The sequence below is a fragment of the Arachis duranensis genome, chromosome 8, assembly GCF_000817695.3.
Source record: "Arachis duranensis cultivar V14167 chromosome 8, aradu.V14167.gnm2.J7QH, whole genome shotgun sequence".
NCBI lineage: Eukaryota > Viridiplantae > Streptophyta > Magnoliopsida > Fabales > Fabaceae > Arachis > Arachis duranensis.
The window spans coordinates 34,880,221-34,899,849 of NC_029779.3; the positions used below are offsets into that span (position 1 = coordinate 34,880,221).

General features: G+C 33.2%; 2 protein-coding genes across 3 annotated transcripts; both read right to left on the bottom strand.

Annotated features, from left to right (window-relative positions):
• Positions 1–5,371: 5,371 nt before the first annotated feature.
• LOC127741307 (uncharacterized) lies at positions 5,372–13,066 on the bottom strand. 2 transcript variants are annotated; one of them, XM_052253558.1, is made up of 3 exons: positions 12,947–13,066; positions 12,148–12,817; positions 5,372–5,564 (listed from the first exon to the last, which is right to left on the bottom strand). In XM_052253558.1, exons 1-3 carry the CDS (start codon positions 12,984–12,986, stop codon positions 5,474–5,476), a joined length of 801 nt encoding a protein of 266 aa, XP_052109518.1. In that variant the 5' UTR covers positions 12,987–13,066; the 3' UTR covers positions 5,372–5,473. The 2 variants fall into 2 exon arrangements, with proteins under 2 accessions (XP_052109518.1, XP_052109519.1); XM_052253559.1 differs by lacking the exon at positions 5,372–5,564 and adding an exon at positions 7,091–7,271.
• A 4,619-nt stretch (positions 13,067–17,685) lies between these two features.
• LOC110274377 (uncharacterized) lies at positions 17,686–19,629 on the bottom strand. The gene is made up of 3 exons (XM_021128397.2): positions 19,509–19,629; positions 18,733–19,402; positions 17,686–17,873 (listed from the first exon to the last, which is right to left on the bottom strand). Exons 1-3 carry the CDS (start codon positions 19,546–19,548, stop codon positions 17,855–17,857), a joined length of 729 nt encoding a protein of 242 aa, XP_020984056.1. The 5' UTR covers positions 19,549–19,629; the 3' UTR covers positions 17,686–17,854.

Here is a 19,629-nt window from a genome sequence, read left to right on the forward strand (position 1 = left end):
GATTAATTATTATATTTAAAAAATTTTAAAATTTTTATGTCAGTACAACACAATAAAAAAATATATTAATTAAATATCTAACTAATAACACATAACAACAAGTTTAATTCTTAATTAAATATCTAAACACTACATTTATAATAACAATTAGTTCAATAATTATTCAAAAACTTCTAAATTTATTTTATTATACTGACTATTTCTAACAATAAGTAATATATTATAGATACATATCTAACATAAAAATATTTCTACTAAAACTAACATTATCACTACTATTTTTATTAAATCAAAATATTTGATAATAAAAACTTACATAATCTGAAATGATCAAAATAATTAATAATATAAAATTCTAGTTAATTAACTTCTTTTATTTTTGATCTTCTAAGCATTGTTTTTGATGATTTTGAATTTGTTGATGGTGTTCTTTTCTGGTCCAACAATGACAAAATTGAAGAGAGAAATGAAGTTAGGGATATGGGGTTCTGGAGAGTGAGCAAAGGTGAGTGAAAGTGATGAGTGGGAGAGAGGGTCACGAAGGAGGTTAAAGAGTGCCAAGGCTGAGGACCGCTACATGCATGCAAGTCATGTGTTGTTTGATATGTAAATGGAACGGTCTAATTTATATACTATTTAATTTGTGTAATTATTTTCCTTTTCATCGGACCATCTCATTTCTTCAACACGAACATCACAGTGTGAATCACCCTCCTACATCCCAATAATCATGCTATATACTATTTCTTACCCCATATCAAAATTAAAAAGTTCAACTTGATACCATTTAATTAATAGCAATAATCCAATACGGAAGAGAAGAGAAATGACAAAATTAAAAAAAAAAAAAAACTAGGATAATATAAACAAGGATAAGACATAGAGAAGTACACAGTATCATGGGGTCATCGGAAGTTAAAATCTTTTACACAAAGATTTTGCAGAAAGAAATGCTGAAACATAAAAGTAATAATGTGTGCTTGGTACATGTTCTACATTCCAACTTTGGTGAATAAAACAGATAGAGACCCCTCTCACTCCCAGCTGTGTTCTGCAACTTTGACCTGAATTGAATAGCAGCTTTAATAATTCATATAACAATTTCGCTACGTTACCAACATTATTTCTGTCGACATCTGCCAACTCTTATTTATAATTATGTTTAATGGAGGTGTCTTTATAGATGTGTCTAATAAAAATGTCTTTTTATAGCTGTGTTTAATAGAAGTGTCTTTATAGATATATTTTTTGGATGTGTCTCTTTATATATGTGTTCAAAATATAATAACTAATAATTGTTGACAATAAGTTGGCAGATAATATATTAGTACCCTATACTTTTCCTTCATATAATATATACGTATATTTATCATTATTATGTAAGTACGTAACGGACTATTTGTAAACCTAAATCGATGTTTAATTAAAAAATAATCAATTGAAATAAAAGGGTTGTTGGTACAAAAAAGAAAATGGATTTTTTCGCATCAAAGTAGTGTTTCAACTGAAGGAACGGAATTAAGCAAAATAGAGTCGATGGAAAGAGGTACAAAAATATCGAAATCGGAAGGAGATTAGTGATCACTGTAGAAATATCAAAAGCTTAAACCAACCTTTCAGTTGAAAATGGAAATATGGGAGCGAAAATTGAGGAACAAGCTAGTACTTAAGGATCAAGAAATACATAATTGTCAAAATTTGGAGATAAAAGCTTTTCATGATTAAGACAAGATTTTAGCTGAAAAATAAAAGGAAGTGGGATCATGAAAGACATGTTCCAAAATCAGTTAAATTCACAGTTTATAAATAATAGAAATTTAAAAGAAGTTTGAGACTTGAGTTTACTCAAGAACACTAGATCATCACACATAAGTCTTTATAAAAAATTTTCAGTCTTCGTGACGTAACGGAAGAATATGGAGTACCAGTATAATGTATGTGAGTGTGAGAAGTCAAATTTTAATTTATTCGATTTTGTTTATTGCATTCATTGTTATTTACTTTATTTTCGTTTTATTATCATTTTATTTTAATCAAATTTTTATGCTTTGATTTATTTACTCCTTTAACGTTGTCATAAGTTTACCCCTAACAATTTTGATATAATTTTTTTTATACTAATTAAGTAATTTTTGGATCAAGCTTGCTCTTTATTTTAGAAGAGTCGTATTTGCTCTCCGATACTTAAATTTTTAATACAAATTCATTTCGACATCACCTGTCGAAGTCGACCAAAAAACGGGTGAAAGAAGTGTAAAAAAAGATGTATATAAAAGTAAATAAAAGTTCACAATTCAATTTATCTTTGTAGTTTAGTATAAAATTGGGAAGGATAAAGTATATTTTTGTCCCTAAAGTTTGCTAAAAATTTTAAAAATATCCCTAAATTTTTATTTGTTTCAATTTTGTCCCTCAAGTTTTCGATTTACATCAATTTTATCCTTATTACTAATTTTTTGATAATTAATATTTTTCTTTCCAAATATACCCCTCCTTTATTATACCTATCATCATCATCATCATCACAACCCTCTGTTTCTTTTTCTTTCTCTCTTTTCATCTTCACCGTCCTCTCCACCTCCATCATCATCACAACCCTCTGTCTCTTTTTTTTAATCTCCGTCTCCATCACCACCATCTCCGTTGAGCCCCAATCTTCGATGACCACCACCCTTTTCTTTCTTCTTCGTGCAAACCCAGACACAACGAAGTCATCGCTCTTCCTCCTTCTCTGTTAGCAAACAGAGAATGAGATGTGGGATAGATTCTATGGAACCGATTTTTGGAGGAGCTCTTCTCGCAGGATCCCTCTAGCAATGCTCTTACCACTTTTCACTCTCAATATGTTCATTGAAATTTCAAAAAGCATGCATTTTTGCCCAACAATGAAGTTTAAAAAAAAATCCATACTTTTTGATGATGCAGGTGTTTAAAGATGTGGTCTTTTCTCTCATCCTCTTCTTCTTCTTATTTTCTCTTTTTTTTTATTTTTTAATTTTTTTTTGAGAGAGGGGAGGAGGTTGGAATATGATCATGGTCATGATGATAAATTTGTTTATTTTGGATGTTGGCATTTTGAGAAATGAGAAGAAGTATGTTGAAATGGATCATGTTTGGTTCTTTGTCATTTAATTTTTGTGTTATTAATTTTTCAATGAGGTATAGTCCAAGTAATATTGAAAGGAAGAAACTTTGTTGTTGGGGTCAGAGTTGTGTGGCAGCAAAAGGATTTTGCTTTGCTTTGTGTGAAATCTGGAAACAAAAAAAAAGGAAGAAATTTTATTGTTGGAGTCAGGGTTTTAGGTTGGTGTGGCAGCAAAAGGATTTTGCTTTACTTTGTATGAAATCTGGAAACAAAAAAAAAGGTATTAACTCAACTAGTATTAATAATTAATGAGGTTGGGTTTGCTAACAGAGAAGGAGGAAGAGCGATGACTTCATTGTTGATGGGTTTTTGCGAAGAAGAAGAAAAAGGGTGGTGGTTATCGAAGATTGGGGTTCAACATAGATGGTGGTGATGGAGATGGAGAGTCAGAGAAGAAAGGAGAAAGAAGGAGAATGAGGGGTTTGGCCGGTGACAATGAAGAAAGAGGTTGACAGTGGTTACTCAATAATGATGATGGTGGTGGAGATGACGATGAGGATGAAAAATGAGAAAGAAAGAGAGACAGAGTTGTCATGATGATGATGATAGGTATAATAATGGAGGGGTATATTTGGAAAGAAAAATATTGATTATAAAAAAATTAGTAATAAGAGTAAAATTGATGCAAATCGAAAATTTGAGGGACAAAATTGAAATAAATCAAAACTGAGGGATATTTTTGAAATTTTTAACAAACTTTAAGGACAAAAAAATATACTTTACCCAATTGAAAAATATATACTTGAATTATAAATACCTTTCCTTTTTTTAATCTTATATTTTTACATTAAAATCCTACGCAATTACAATCTCAGGTTAGAATTTTTTTGTGCTCTGATAGAGTTTGATAGAATAATAAATTATCTTCTGTGATCATTCGATCCGTTAAAGTCAACCACAATATTACAGAACATGAAAGCACTGGCTGTTATACTTGCTGAAAGTCAAAGAATGAAGTCTGTTGAAAAAGAAACATTAATCAATTTTGATAAAACATACATTTAGGTGGGGCTGGAGAGATGTTTTCGGAGCTTAGTGGGCAGATAAATTGTTGGCGAATAGACATTTTTCTGGTTGCACAATTAAATCAGTGATGCATTCAATATGGAGGCAACATTCAAAGTGGTGAATCATGAAGGTAATATATTTCTATTATTCTTTGTTGATGAAAAATATGTTATGAGAATTGAGAGTGGTATTCTATGGTTTTTCAAAAATTACATTCTCAATGTAAGAAGATGGAAGAAAGATAAAGCCATCGCTTAAACAGATTTTGCTCAATTTTCAATCTAAATTCAAATATAAGGACTTCCGTAACAATTCAAGATTAATTGGGCTGTAAAATAGGTTAGTTCTTTGGAGAGGTGTTAGATGTTAATATCTCTAAATCAATTTGGATTAGTTGATTAGTCTGCTTATTCAGTTACTCATCCAAGCGTTCTCAACTACAGTCGCGGTGAAACTTGACGAAGAAAACTTCCTTCCATGGAAGGATCAGGTAGAATCAATGATCGAAGGCTATGAATTACTTGATCACATCACTGGAAGAGCAATACCATAGAATTACTTATGGCACATGAAGAGCTTCTTGAAAAGTAAAAGAAACCAGAGAACTTTGTACAAGCTCATGTCGCGCATACACAGTCCTCTCATCACCTCGCTCGAGGAGGGCACAGAAGCGGTAGAAACTTCTCCAGAGGTCGAGGATCACACAGGTTCAGAGAAGGCAGAACAGTGCACGATAATTAAGTTCATGGCTATGGAATATCATCTTTAACATTTCCTCCACAATGTCAATTGGGCAACAAAGTTGGTCGCACTGCTGTACACATGTTGGTACAGATATGACACAGGTTTTGGAAGTGCAAATCAAGACTCAGAGTCTCACAGTCCAGCAACAAATATTTCACACTCAAGCAATATAAATGGAGCTGAATATGCAACACCTACAATTTTTCAAGATCCGAATTCGTATCCAGATTCTGGTGCCACGCATCATATGATTGCAGATGCTTCAAACTTTACAGAAAAATCAGAATACAATGGTGCCGAGAAGGTGACAATTGGTAATGGTTCAGGTTTGCTAATTAGCCATATTGGAAATTCAACTCTTACTTCTATCTCTATAGAAAACAGTTCTTGCTTAATAAACAACTTCTTATTCCTCAAATCTCAAAGAATCTATTGAGTGTCTATCAATTTGTTAAAGACAATAAAGTCTTCTTCGAGTTTCATGATGATTGCTGTCTTGTTAAATGCAAGATTTTCAAGGAGGTCATACTTCAAGGAACAGTGGATAAAGGCCTGTACAAATTTCTAGTAGCTCATTTAGCAGCTGGTTGTGATGTTGCTGCTGCATCCCTTGCTTCCGTCCCGAAGAATAAAGACTTTGTAGTGTGGCACGCTCGCCTTGGGCACCCTGCCATTAGTGTTGTCAAAAGAGTTTTAAGTTTCTGCAATTTGTCTTTAGATGAAGTAAACTTTGTATGTCCTTCATGTTGGGTAGGAAAAGCTCATCAACTTCCCTTTAATAATTCTACTTTCAGATATTCGAAACCTTTAGAGTTAGTGTACACGAATGTTTGGGGTCCAGCTCCAATTCAATCAATGAGTAATTCTAGATATTATGTCCATTTTATTGATGCTTTCACTCGCTTTACTTGGATCTATCTCATCTCCTCTAAATCCCAAGATAGAACTATTTTTCAACATTTCCAAAATATGGTTGAATTACAACTTAGAACCAAAATAAAAACTATGCAGAGTGACAATGCTAAAAAATTATGTACGCTTGGCTAAGTGTGTGTAGGAAACAGGTGTTGCGTGGCGATTTTCTTACCTGTATGTCCATCAACAAAACGGCACTGCAGAAAGGAAACATCAACATGTTGTTGAAACTGACCTCACATTATTGGCAAATGCCTCTATGCCAAAGAAATTTGGGGGGCAAGCCTTCCTTACTACAGTCAAGCTCATCAATATGCTCCAAAGTCCCACAATTATGAATGTTAGTCCTTATGAGAAACTCTTCAACAAAAAACCTGATTACTTGTCTCTCAAGATGTTTGGGTGTCTTTATTTCCCTTACACAAGAGATTATAATGTGCACAAGATCGATGACAGATCTCAGCCATGTGTGTTTATTGGCTATGCAAATCAACAAAAGGTATACAATTGTCTTACTGCTTCAAGAAAGGTGATTACGACACGGCATGTTTATTTCGATGAAGCCTCCTTCCCTTATAATCCGTCAACTACTCCCTCTCCCTCAAATCAACAATTCAGACCTTCACTCTCTATTCTCACAAACAACCAAAATTTAGCTTTGGCCCCATCTTCTTGTCAAGGCCTTCATGACACTCTCACAAATTGTTCGAGCTCTTTTCCTGCTTCACCCGTTTCTGATCACACTCTTGGTCCAGACCCATTATCCCTGTATTCACTCATCACAGATCATCTAATAATCTCCCTCACTCGCTATTAGTCAATCACAAATCTTTAAATGAAACTCAAATATGTAATTAATTAATTATTTACTTACCGAGTAAAAAATACTTTTGGGGAAAAAATGTTAATATCTTCCTAGTCAGGGCAAGGAGAATGGCATCGTCAAAATTGAGGTGATGTATATCTCACTGAACTTGTTAGTTAGGAGTACTCTAAAGCTTGCTATAACTTGCATGCCAGAATGAATACCTAATGTCTTAACCTCTTTTGGGAAGAATAAAAAATCAAATAAAATTATAATTAGAAATTGTTTAGTTGTATTGTTTTTGTTCTATGATGGTAGATTGACTATCCTCATTTCCGGTTTACGGTGATCATTGCAAAGTGGATAAATTGTGCTCATAAACTAACATTTAGCACGACGACTAGTTTATAATAAACTAAAGTCTATATTATCTTAAAATATATAGCATGTCTAGTTTAATAGGTTTACATAAATCCAAAATTTTAATATGTAATTAACAGCAATCGTCAAACTAACATGTAGCACGACTAAAATTTAACAACAGGCAGGAGTTCTATTAAAAACATATTGCCCTTGAATGATAAAGTTTGATTAATGAAATCAGATAAAAGCTACCGTAGAACTTGTGGAATAGACTAGTGTTGACGTCCAAATCTGAAAATATAAGAACAAAGTGAGTTTTACACTCAACACTACACAATGCATGTATCCATAGTAAAAATAAATGCCATGCTATGGGTGAATACTCAAATTTGGACAATTTACATAAATAAATAAAATGGGAGAATTATTTACGTAAATGTGCAAATCTGTTTGTTGTTACGATTTTGTGCAAAATTGAATTTTATGTAAACCGTGGCAACCCACCACGGTTTCTAAACACTCATAAACCGTGGGAGGTCACCACGGATTAGGAAGAAATAGTTTAACATGTAAACCGTGGTAGGTCACCACGGTTTACGAAGGAAAATGGGTGTGCATAAACCGTGGGAAGTCACCACGGTTTATGTAGAGTAAAAAAACGTGGTGGCTTGCCACGGTTTACTCTGACGGAAAATCTATATATATGTGGGTGATTCAAGCACCAAAAGAGATCATTCTCACAATGGCTAGTGAGGAAGAGAGCTTTCTTGCTCTGGTGCATTGCTCTGGAAAAATTAAAAAAAGCAAAAGCCATGGTGTGAAGTTCACCGACAGAGAACCACTAAGTATTTTTATCAGTTCGTCTATGAGTTTGTCGGACTTGAAGAACAGCATCTTGGAGAAGCTTGGCGTGTTGGGTTCCAAGTGGGTGAAGAAACTATTCTACAAGATTCCAATGGCGGTTGTCTCGACCGGTGTTCAGTACGAAACCTTTGCGGTTAAGTCTGATGAAGATATTAGGGTTCTCTTCTACTGTGTAAGGAGTTTTCCGGAGATCAGAATCCATGAGTTGTTTGCGAAGTTGGAGGTTGGTGTCGATAGTTCTGGGGCATCCGCTCCAGTTCCTTGCGTAGCTTCCGCTGGTGGTGCATCTAGTTCGATGCCTCCGGTCAGACCCCATCTTCCGCCGGTTCAATCACCTTCTTTTGCGGCTGACTTACAACAAACGGAGGTTGTTGGTTCTGTCCCTTTGGAGCATGCAGCAGTCATTGAGCCTCCCAACGCCGTGGGCACCGGTGGTGGCCTCGTGCCTTATCTCGAAGACTTTGGTGGACCTGATCATATAGAGAATGCAATGCGTGACGATGAATCTGAAGAGGAGCCTGTTGATATCGATGGTGACAGCGACGAAAACGCAGGCGGCGATCCAGATGCGCAACATCGGCCTTCAAGTTCTGCTTCTCATCAATACCCTCCACACTTCTCGACACTAAACTTGGAAGCTCTTGGTCAACAGGAAGACAGTGGTAACAGAGTGGGTAGATCTTCTACAGAATTTGAGATTGGGCAATCTTTCCAGAGTAAAGATGAAGCTGTGCTCAGTGTGAAGGACTATAGCATCCGGCGAGGCGTTGAGTACAGAGTCATCGAATCGGATCATCTGAAGTATCATGGAAAATGCAAGGCATTCGGCAAGGGTTGCACTTGGTTGATTCGTGTAGCGCTTCGTGCACGAAAGGGAACTTGGGAGGTTAGGAGGTACAACGGGCCACACACGTGCCTCGCAACTTCTATTTCAAGTGATCACCGTCAGCTGGATTATAACGTTATATGTGCGAGGATTCTTCCTATGGTTAGGGCGGATGCTGCGGTTACGGTAAAGGTACTTCAACAAGCGACAGAAGCTGATTACGGTTTCAGGCCTAGTTACAGGAAGGTCTGGTTGGCTAAGCAGAAGGCTGTGGCAGAAATATATGGAGATTGGGAAGAGTCTTACGCGGAACTGCCCCGTTGGATGCTAGGGATCCAGGCAACAATGCCGGGAACAATCACGGTGCTGAAGACGTCTCCGGTTCAGGTTGGTGGTGCTGTTGATGAGTCGAGGGTGTACTTTCACCGACTTTTCTGGACATTTCCACCCTGTATCGAGGCTTTCCGGCATTGCAAGCCACTCGTCAGTATTGATGGTACCCACTTGTATGGGAAGTATGGAGGGACGCTCCTGTTGGCTATAGCTCAGGACGGAAACTCGAACATCCTCCCGATAGCATTCGCCCTTGTAGAGGGGGAAAATGCAGAGTCGTGGTCATTCTTCTTGTCAAACCTACGAGAGCATGTGACTCCTCAGGAGGGTATCCTAGTTATCTCAGACAGGCATAATGGGATCAAGGCGGCCCTTGAGGCACCTGAGAATGGATGGCTGCCTCCTCGTGCATTCCGGGCCTACTGTATAAGGCATGTGGCCGCGAATTTCGCCCTAACGTTCAAAGGTAAGGACTCAAGGAGGTTACTGGTCAATGCTGCCTACGCCAAGACTGAGGGTGAGTTTTACTACTGGTTCGACATCATGCGGACTGAGAATCCAGCAATGTGTGACTGGGCCAACCGTATGGAGTATGACAAATGGACCCAACATGAGGATGCTGGTCGACGGTTCGGGCACATGACCACAAACATCAGTGAATGTGTGAACTCCGTGCTAAAGGGAACTCGCAACCTCCCTGTCACAGCATTGGTTAAGTCAACCTACGGGAGGCTTGCTCAGCTATTTGTGGTCCGGGGACAGACAGCAGAGGCACAACTCGGAGCCGGCCATGAATTCTGTCAGGCATTGGTCAAGGCTATTGATCGGAACCTTAGAGACTCCAGGTGCTTTACTGTGACATTATACGACAGGCATCAACTAGAGTACACCGTGGCTGAGACAACACCAACGGGGACGTTCTCTCTTGGTAGCTATAGAGTTTCCCTTAAAGATCACCGATGCGACTGTGGGCACTTCCAGGCGCTGCATTATCCATGTTGCCACGCCATTGCCTGTTGCGCCTACTCCCGGCTAAACTGGGCGTCATATGTTCATGAGGTGTATCGTATGACTGAGGTGTTCAACGTTTACAATCATGGGTTTCTCCCACCTATTCCTGAAGGCCTGTGGCCTCCATATGGTGGCCCAACCATTATTCCTGACCCTAATCTGCGGCGTGCAAAGGAAGGTCGTCCAAAGTCAACCAGGATCCGAGGAAGCATGGATCAGTCTCAACAGAATCAGCCGAAGCGTTGTGGGTTATGCCGTCAGCCTGGGCATACGCGAAGGAACTGTCAGCAGCGATCACAAAGTGGTGGAGGGGATGCTTAGATCTCATGTTGTGTAACCCTCGTCTATGCTGTTTTATTTGTTTCTTGCTCTAAGTAATGTTAGTAATGCGTCGTTGGTTAAATATGTCACTTTCAACGTGTTTCATCAACAACGAAATCTTAGTATAATAACCTCGTTTTAAATTATCAGTTTCATTAAACCTCTTTAGATATCTTTAATAATGTGCATTATAATATAAACCATACATGAACACATGAAATACTCTGAATCAGGCACTCACTACATAGTCAAAAGATAAATAATATTTAACAGTAAGTCTGAAATACATAAACACTAACAATCATGCACATTACATAACGTAATTAGCATGCTGAATACATAACGTAAACTGCGGTGGGTTACCGGATTTTACGTTCAAAATTGTTTCCACATAAACCGTGGTGACTCTCCACGGTTTATGCACACCCATTTTCCTTCGTAAACCGTGGTGACCTACCACAGTTTACATGTTAAACTATTTCTTCCTAATCCGTGGTGACCTCCCACGGTTTATGAGTGTTTAGAAACCGTGGTGGGTTGCCACGGTTTACATAAAATTCAATTTTGCACAAAATCGTAACAACAAATAGATTTGCACATTTACGTAAATAATTCTCCCATTTTATTTATTTATGTAAATTGCCCCTCAAATTTTGGTGAAGAGCGAAACTAATTTTTTTTTTAGTTAAAAAATTCAACAAAAAGTTTAATATATGCAAAATACATGTTCTTTATAAATTTAGTAAAAATCTGTACTCTTGGTTCATTCTACTAGTTACCAAAAAGGTTTCTATCTAATAAACATATATACAAAAATATTCATATAGTAAATTAACAAACCAAGTATCAGTATTTTGAATTTTACATATGAACAATAATAAGCATATATTGTTGTAATTTTGAACGTTTTCTAAAACGTGCTATTTTTTTTTTCTTTTGTAAATACAACACATTAATTTTTAATCACCATGTTAATTATAAATCTGCCATTATTCACAGATTCAATGTATATAATAGCAAAAAAAATTCTTTATTATAGAAATACATGAGAATGATATTTTAAAAAAAAAAATTGTACATCAAATTTCGTCCAAAAGATTTTGTTTTATTTTCTGTTTCTTATTTGTATATTTTGTGTGGCTAATGAAATGTAGCAAAAGAAAAAAGTATATATACCAAAAAATATTTAATTTTTTATTTTATTTTTTGGATATCCTTTTATATTCCAAAAACCCAGAAGTTTTACTTTCAGTCAACAAAAGAGAGTAAGATAGCTGATTTTGTTTCATGGAATCATAATAATTTTATAGATAAATGTCTTACTTTGACCCCAGAAAAAAAGGACAAAAGATGCAAGTCAAATACTGAATTACATTTATTAAATTCTTAAACAGCAGGGAATATATGTATCTTCCTTTAATCATGCTAGTATATAAAAGAAATTTATTACTAAATCAGTCATTGATACATATAATACATGTTAAAACATAAAATATACAATAAAAATAAATTAAATAATATTTTATAACTAATTTTTAATATGCAAGTAGATTTTTTATCTCCCTTATATTATTAGTTTATTACCCTATAAGGTTCTAGAATACCTTGTTGACGCTGTGTTTTATAACTTTTATTAAATCAACCTCCTCCATTTGTTTTGCTTGTTTGTTTTAACAGAGAAAAGTATTCAAATGGATAACAAAAATTGTTGAGTCAGTTTTACTAGACTATAATGCAATTTGAGAAGCGAAACAGAAAAAATGCAATGAATGAAATATGGGCAGTATAACGTGGCAGTTACTGTACACATACCTTCTTCGGGTTTGATGCTCTTGAGCATCACAAGAACTTGACGAAGTTGAAGCCACAGGAGGAGGAGCAGGATCATTGGGAAGCTGAACATTATCATAGCTAGGTAGAATCTCTTCATCCATGAATATTGGCACTACATACTGCACAACATGATTATACCTAATCTTTCCAAAACCATTCTTTCCCCAATCCGCACCAAAACTATTCAGAAATGACCAAATTCCTTTGTTATCATCATACCCAGTCAAACACACGTTATGGAAACCGTTATCTGCAGTGCTTCTGTCACGTTCATACGGCATCGCAACGGAATGTGAATAGAAATCTTGGTTGATACGAAACGTAGCTAAGACGCCGCATTTCTCGCGGATGTAGCTCTTCACTTGGTCCAATTTAGTTGTTGGGATTCTTCTGATGCCTTTGATTTTGAACCGGCCGGTCCACTCAGACCCGGGTATTTCAGCTGCGGTTGGGGATAAAGGTCGAGATCTTACTCCAACTGTGCCCATGTACTGGAGGGCCCAGAATACGTCGTCAAAATCTTTGACCGAGTTGACCAGATCGTCGACGTCGAGTTCGATCAGGTTCCGTTGATGTTCTGGTTTATGGAGCATCTCTTCCAGGCGTGTGCGGCACTCACACGCGGCTATGAAAGCATAGCACATGCTTGCTGTTTCAAGGGGAAAACAAAAACAAGTGTATATATAACAACGCTATATAGAAAGGATCGGAGGAAAAAAAAAAGAAAAGAAGAAGGAATTAAATAGTGCTAGCAGTGTTAAAAAATGAAAAGACTTACGATTCTGTCCGCAAATGCACCGATGACTCGTACGATCCATGGTGAAGGAGGGAATGTGTTGATGGTAACGAGGAAGAAGAAAAAGAAGAATGAGAGAGAGAGAACGAGAACGAGAGCGAGAGAGAGAGAGAGAGGCGTGTGTGGTGTGACTGTGAAAAGTATTAAAATGGATGGGACTCGAAGTGGAGAACGGCGTGATTTGGCATGCGGCCATGCCAATGAAAATCATTAGAAATTTAGAATTGAGTATATGCCTAAACAAAAAAATTTATTTATTCAGCAAATACTCTTGATATCTATGTAAAAATATAATTATTATTTAATTGTGTATTTCAATTATTTTTTAATTAATAAAAAAATTGTGTTCAATTATTAAAAGAATATTGGTGTAATGGTGTTAAAATAATGTTTATTATAAAAAATATAGATATTGCAATATTATATCCAAATTATTTTTTAATAAATTTTAAATCAGATACTTTAATTTTTAATATGTATATTTTTATTACTTAAAGAATTTTTAAAAATTACATTTATCAGATAAATTAGTCTCACTAATCTACTATTACTTTCAAAAAAAATTTAATATATGTATTATACAAATAAATCTCTTAACAAATTTATTATAGGACAATTTGATTCTCGACAAATATCTTTATAAAGACAAATTAATCTTCTTTAAAAAAAAAAGACTAATTCATCTGGAGAACTTTTAAAAATTAAAATATCTTATTTAAAATTTTTTAAATACCAATTTAGATTATTACTCATTAAAATTACATAGGCAAAGAAGGTTTAATCAGTCGAATATTAGTTAATTTTTTAATTTTTAGTTTTAAAGGATTTAGATTTTATAATTTAGAATTTGTTTAGGTTTTAGATTTTTAAATATAGAACTTAGGGTAAGATTTAGGATTAGGATTTAAAATCTAAAGTGGTCGACAATAATAAAGTGGCTAATCAGCGGCTAATCAGTGGCAGGTTTGTGACGACAAAGAGTGCATGAAATTATAATATTTAAAAAAAGAAAAAAAGAAATAGACGAAAAGAAAAATAATGAATAAAAGAATAAAAATATCATTTTAAAAAATTCACTAACACTAATTAAAAAATAGTTAATTTTTTAATTAATATATTAATTTTTTTTATTGGCAAAGTATGGATAACTAGAGTGTAATCATTTTATTTTATATAAAGGTTTCAATAGTTAAAATCTTAATATGTACCTATGTTCTGAACAAAAATATTATTTAATTATTATTATTATTGTTTTAAATGGGTAAATATTTAATTTATTCTTTTAATTTTAATACATTTACAAATTTGTAATATTTTATATAGTTTTAATTTCATCTAATTTTTTTGACACTATAGATAATAAAAAAATAACAATAACATTTATAGACAAAATTCTTGGATTATAATATTTAAATTATTCAAAATTCAAAACACAACTTACATTTTTTCAAAAAGCAACCTATGTTATAAATTTAAAAAAAATGCAAGCATTTTTGCAAGCGGCATAAAAATAATAAAAGACCTGCAGAACATTACCTGCATTTTGATGGTATCAAAATAAAATAAAAAAAGTAAATTATAACCTGCATTTTGCAGGTAAAAAAAAATATTTTACACAAATTATAACTTGCATTTTGCTTTAATATCATATGAGTGCAATTACTCTCGGCAGATTCATTTCAAAGTGTTACTCTAAATATTTTTTTCATATAAAAAAAAGGGAAAATTCCACTTCCCTCTCCTGTGAGATGTTAAAATGACACTCCCTAACCTCTATTTTATAAATGTACATTCTCCTCCCTTCTAACTTTTAAAAAACCTCCTCTTTAATTCATTTTAAACTTTTTGTGTTAACTTTATCCATTTTTTAAGAAAAAATAAATTATTTTTTGAAAAAATATCCATTAACAAAAGTTTTATTTTTTATCATTAAATTTTACTTACTAAAATACCTTTTAATAAATTATTTTTTATTGATTGAATTGTATTTTTATTAAAATACTTTTAAAAAAATTAATAATTAAATTATTTTTTTCTAAGATATCTATCCTTCAATAATTTTTTAATTATTAAATTATGATTTTACCAAAATTTTTATGAACAATTACTTTTATATTTTACTATTAATTTTTTGATATCAATATATATTATTTTAACATTAAATAAAAAAATTTTACCACTGTTAATATATATAAAATTAATATATATTGATATTGAAAAATAATCTTACTAAAATTTTTTATTTAATGTTAAAATAATATATATTGGATAAAGTTAACATTAGTTAACACAAAAAGTTTAAAATAGATTAAAGAGGAGATTTTTTAAAAGTTAGAAGGGAAGAGAATGTACATTTATAAAATAGAGGGGAGGGGAGTGTCATTTTAACATCTTATAGGAGAGGAGAGTGAAATTTTCCCAAAAAAAACAGCCTACCTCCGTCCTAAACGCAATTCCATTTTCCTTCTAGCAGTGAACATGCTACAAATAACACTATTTGGGGTGAGGCAACAACAACCTTCTATAATCAAACATCAATTGTGATTTTATTCACCGCCCAAACGAGAACAATAATACTTTCATTAGTCGAGATAAAAATTTACTTAAATATATTAATTTTTCAATAAATCTAAATAATAAAACTTAAAAGAGACAATAATTTTATTATATTTCAATTCTTTTCCCCTTTTTTGGACAGGATACTTGTTCCCTTTTATAACATCCCCTGAACTTGAACCATCCAATTAATAGCAACATGGAAGAGAAGAGAAAAGACAAAATTAAAAGAAGAGAAATTAGGATAATATTAGGAAGGATAAGAAATAGAGAAATGCAGAGTATCAAGGGGTGGAAAGTTAAAATCTTGTACACAAAGAAATGCTGAAACATAAAAGTAAGGTGTGCTTGGTACATGTTCTACATTCCAACTTTGGTGAATAAAACCAATAGAGACCTCTCACTCCCAGCTCTGTCCTGCAACTTTGACCTGCTTTGCCAGCTTTAGCAGATCATATACTATATATATACGTGGATGATACGTATATATATTGTCATTATTATGTAAGTATGTATGTAGGGATATTTGTAAACATAAATAGATGTTTAATAATTAAAAAAACTCAATTGAAATGTAAGTGTAGAGAAGATGAGTATATAAGAGTAAATAAAAGTTCACAATAATTCACTTTATTTTTGTGTTTAGTATAAAAATGTGAAACTTCTATTTAGGTTACAAATAGGAGTGGACATGGATCGGATAATATCCGCATATTCGCGGTAATTATCCATATTCGATCCAAATTTTGCGGATATTATTTGATCATCGGATCGCAGATTTGGCAGTGATATTTGCGGATTCGATCCGCAAATCTGCATATCCGCACATCACATATAAATAGCATAGTTTAAAAAAATAAATCCCAATGTGATATGAATTTTAGTATGTTGTCTTTTGAATTTTATGATATCTTTTTTTTATTTTTTATGTTGTATTTCGACTTAGAATAATTAAACTTAAATATTGTGTTATTGTTTTTATTTATTCAAGAGAACTTTTATTAATAATATTTTAGAATTAAAAATGGTTAAACGGGTGAAAAATGAATTTTTTTTTGTAAAAACAACCAAATGGAATTTGAAAACATTTTTTTTTTAATTATGTGGATATACCCGATATCCAATCCGGCCTGAAAAATTGCGGATATTGTATCCGATCCGATCCGATCCGTGTGCATGCCCTAGTTACAAATACTTTTTTTTATAAATTTTATATTTATTTGGAGTAAAATAAGATAAAAAAAATCTACCAACCATTTCTAGATTTCATTAGTCGATAATAAAAATGAAGAGATAAAATTATAAACATCCTACAATTATTTTGAAAGACAACGAAGTTTTTAATAAAAAAATATTACTTTTGGTTCTTGATATTTATTTTTATGAGATTGATTAACTCATTTGTTAATATTTTTTTTATATTAACAGAATAAGCCTATATATCAGATTAAATTGTTGATTTGGAAGTGTCGTTGTCTTTTTATGAATAATTGTCAAGGTCGTTTAGTTTTTGTTTTTATTTTTTACTACTTTTTCAAATATATTAACTAAACTAGCTAAATTTATTGTGTAAAACTAAAAAAATATTAGTGATTTTTAAATTATTTTTATTTATAAAAATTAAATAAAAAATATATTAGTGATTAATATGTTATATAAGTATGTTTTAAAAAGAGATAATTGACAAAAAAAAAAAACTAACCAATCTTGCCAAATTAAATATCAAAGATTAAAAAATATTTTTTAAAAAAAACTTTGTAATCCTTCAAAAAAATCATCAAGACCGGATTGGATATTGAACGGCTAATCCTGAATACATGTTGCATTGTTCCGTCGTTCACGGATTTAATTTTTTTTGTTACCTGCTTCATGTATATCTCAATGAACTTGATAGTTAGGCGTACTCTAAAGCTTGCTATGCCATGATGAATACCTAATGTCTTAACCTCTTTTGGAAAGAGAAAAAAATCAAATAAAATTATAATTAGAAATTTTTTTAGTTGTATTGCTTTTGTTCTATGATGGTAAATTGGCTATCCGCTTTTCGGTTTAATAATTGCAAAGCGGATAAATTGTCCTGATAAACCAACATTTAGCACGACTAGTTTATAATAAACTACTAAAGTCTATATTATCTTAAAATATATAGCATGTCTAGTTTAATAGGTGTACATAAATCCAAATTCTTAATATGTAATTAACAGCAGTCGTCAAACTAACATGTAGCACGACTAAAATTTAACAACAGGAGTTCTATTAAACACATATTGCCCTTGAATGATAAAGTTTGATTATGAAATCAGATAAAAACTACCAAGAACTTGTGGAATAGAACTAGTGTCGACGTCCAAATCTGAAAATATAAGAACATCAAAGTGAGTTTTAACTTTTACGCTCAGCACTACACAATGCATGTATCCATAAGATCATAACACACAATAGGACAAATAAAATAACATAACATAGTTAAACAAAACCCAATAATGGGTGCATAATAAAAAATAAATGCCAATCTAATATATATATATATATACACACACACACAAAAACATACACATAGTAAATTATCAAACCAAGTATCAATATTTTAATTTTCACATACCAGCGATAGTAGTAAGCACGTATTGTTGTAATGGGATATACAAAATTAACACCAAAATCATATGTAATACACATATATTTTATAATAAATTTAATTCTGATTTTTAATTTTTAGTTAATGTTTCTCTTTCCCAAATAAATTCTCTCTCATTTATTACCATATCACCTACCTTAATGAACATATCTAATGTCAATCATTTTATTGAAAAATAGACAAACTTTTTTGAAATTAAAGGTCCTAGAATGCCTTGTTGATGTTTTGTTTGATAAATTAAAATATTATTTATACACTAAAATTATCTTTTAAAATATTAATATAAAATATCTATTAAAATTAAGTTAACCAACATTATATAATAGTTTATTTTAATAGACTTGACATGATTGTTTATTAAATCATTCTTATTCGTTAGTTAGTTTGTATTTATTTTATTTTTTAACCGAAAAAATTATTCAAATGGATAACAAAAATTGGCTAGTTTTAATTTGAGAAGCGAAACTAGAAAATGCAATCAATAAAATCATTTATCCATATTACATGCATTTATGATAACGATTAAATTGTTAATTAACAAAAGTTGATGATAACGTGGCAGTTACAGTAGACATACCTTCTTCGGGTTTGGTGCTGTTCAGCATCACAAGAGCTTGATGAAGTTGAAGCAACAGGATGCGGAGCAGGATCATTAGGAAGCTGAACATTATCATAGCTTGGTAGAATCTCTTCATCCATGAATATTGGCACTACATACTGCACAACACGATCATACCTAATTTTTCCATAACCCTCATCTCCCCAGTTAGCACCAAAACTATTCTGGAACATCCAAGTTCTTTTCCTATCCTCAAACCCAACCAAACACACATTATGGAACCCTAGATCTGCGGTGCTTCTATCACGTTCATAGGGCATCGCAACGGAACGTGAATAAAAATCTTGGTTGATAGGAAACGTAACTAACACGCCGCAATGCTCCTGGATGTAGCTCTTCACTTCGTCGATTTTAGTAGTTGGGATTCTTCTGATGCCTTTGATTTTGAACCGGCCGGTCCACTCGGAGCCGGGTATTTCATCTCCGGTTGGGGATAAAGGTCGGGATCTGACTCCCACTGTGCCCATGTACTGGAGGGCCCAGAATACGTCGTCGAAATCTTTGACCGATTTGACCAGATCGTCGACGTCGAGTTCGACCAAGTTCCGTTGGTTTTCTGGTTTATGGATGATCTCTTCGACGCGTAGGCGGCTCTCGCAGGCGGCTATGAAAGCGTAGCACATGCTTGCTGTTTAATTTCAAAATAAACAAGTGGGTAATGTAGGTATATAGAGAGAATTGGAATTAAATAGTGTCGTTACTTGTTAGTAGTGTGAATAAATGAAATGACTTACGATTCCGTCCGCAACTGCACGGATAGCTCGTACGATCCATGGGGAATGACGGAATGTGTTGATGGGAACCAAGACGAAGAAGAAGAAGAGAGAGAGAGAGTGGTATTCGATGGGAGTTGGA

What these genes read in the sequence shown, in the direction of transcription:
- LOC127741307 (XM_052253558.1), bottom strand. Translation starts at nt 12,986, where the DNA reads ATGGATCGTACGAGTCATCGGTGCATTTGCGGACAGAATC. An exon ending in GTGCATTTGCGGACAGAATC is followed by an intron (nt 12,818 to 12,946) that starts GTAAGTCTTTTC and finishes CCCTTGAAACAG; the next exon opens with CAAGCATGTGCTATGCTTTC. An exon ending in GAGCATCAAACCCGAAGAAG is followed by an intron (nt 5,565 to 12,147) that starts GTATGTGTACAG and finishes CACTAATGGCAG; the next exon opens with GGTGCCCAAGGCGAGCGTGC.
- LOC110274377 (XM_021128397.2), bottom strand. Translation starts at nt 19,548, where the DNA reads ATGGATCGTACGAGCTATCCGTGCAGTTGCGGACGGAATC. An exon ending in GTGCAGTTGCGGACGGAATC is followed by an intron (nt 19,403 to 19,508) that starts GTAAGTCATTTC and finishes GAAATTAAACAG; the next exon opens with CAAGCATGTGCTACGCTTTC.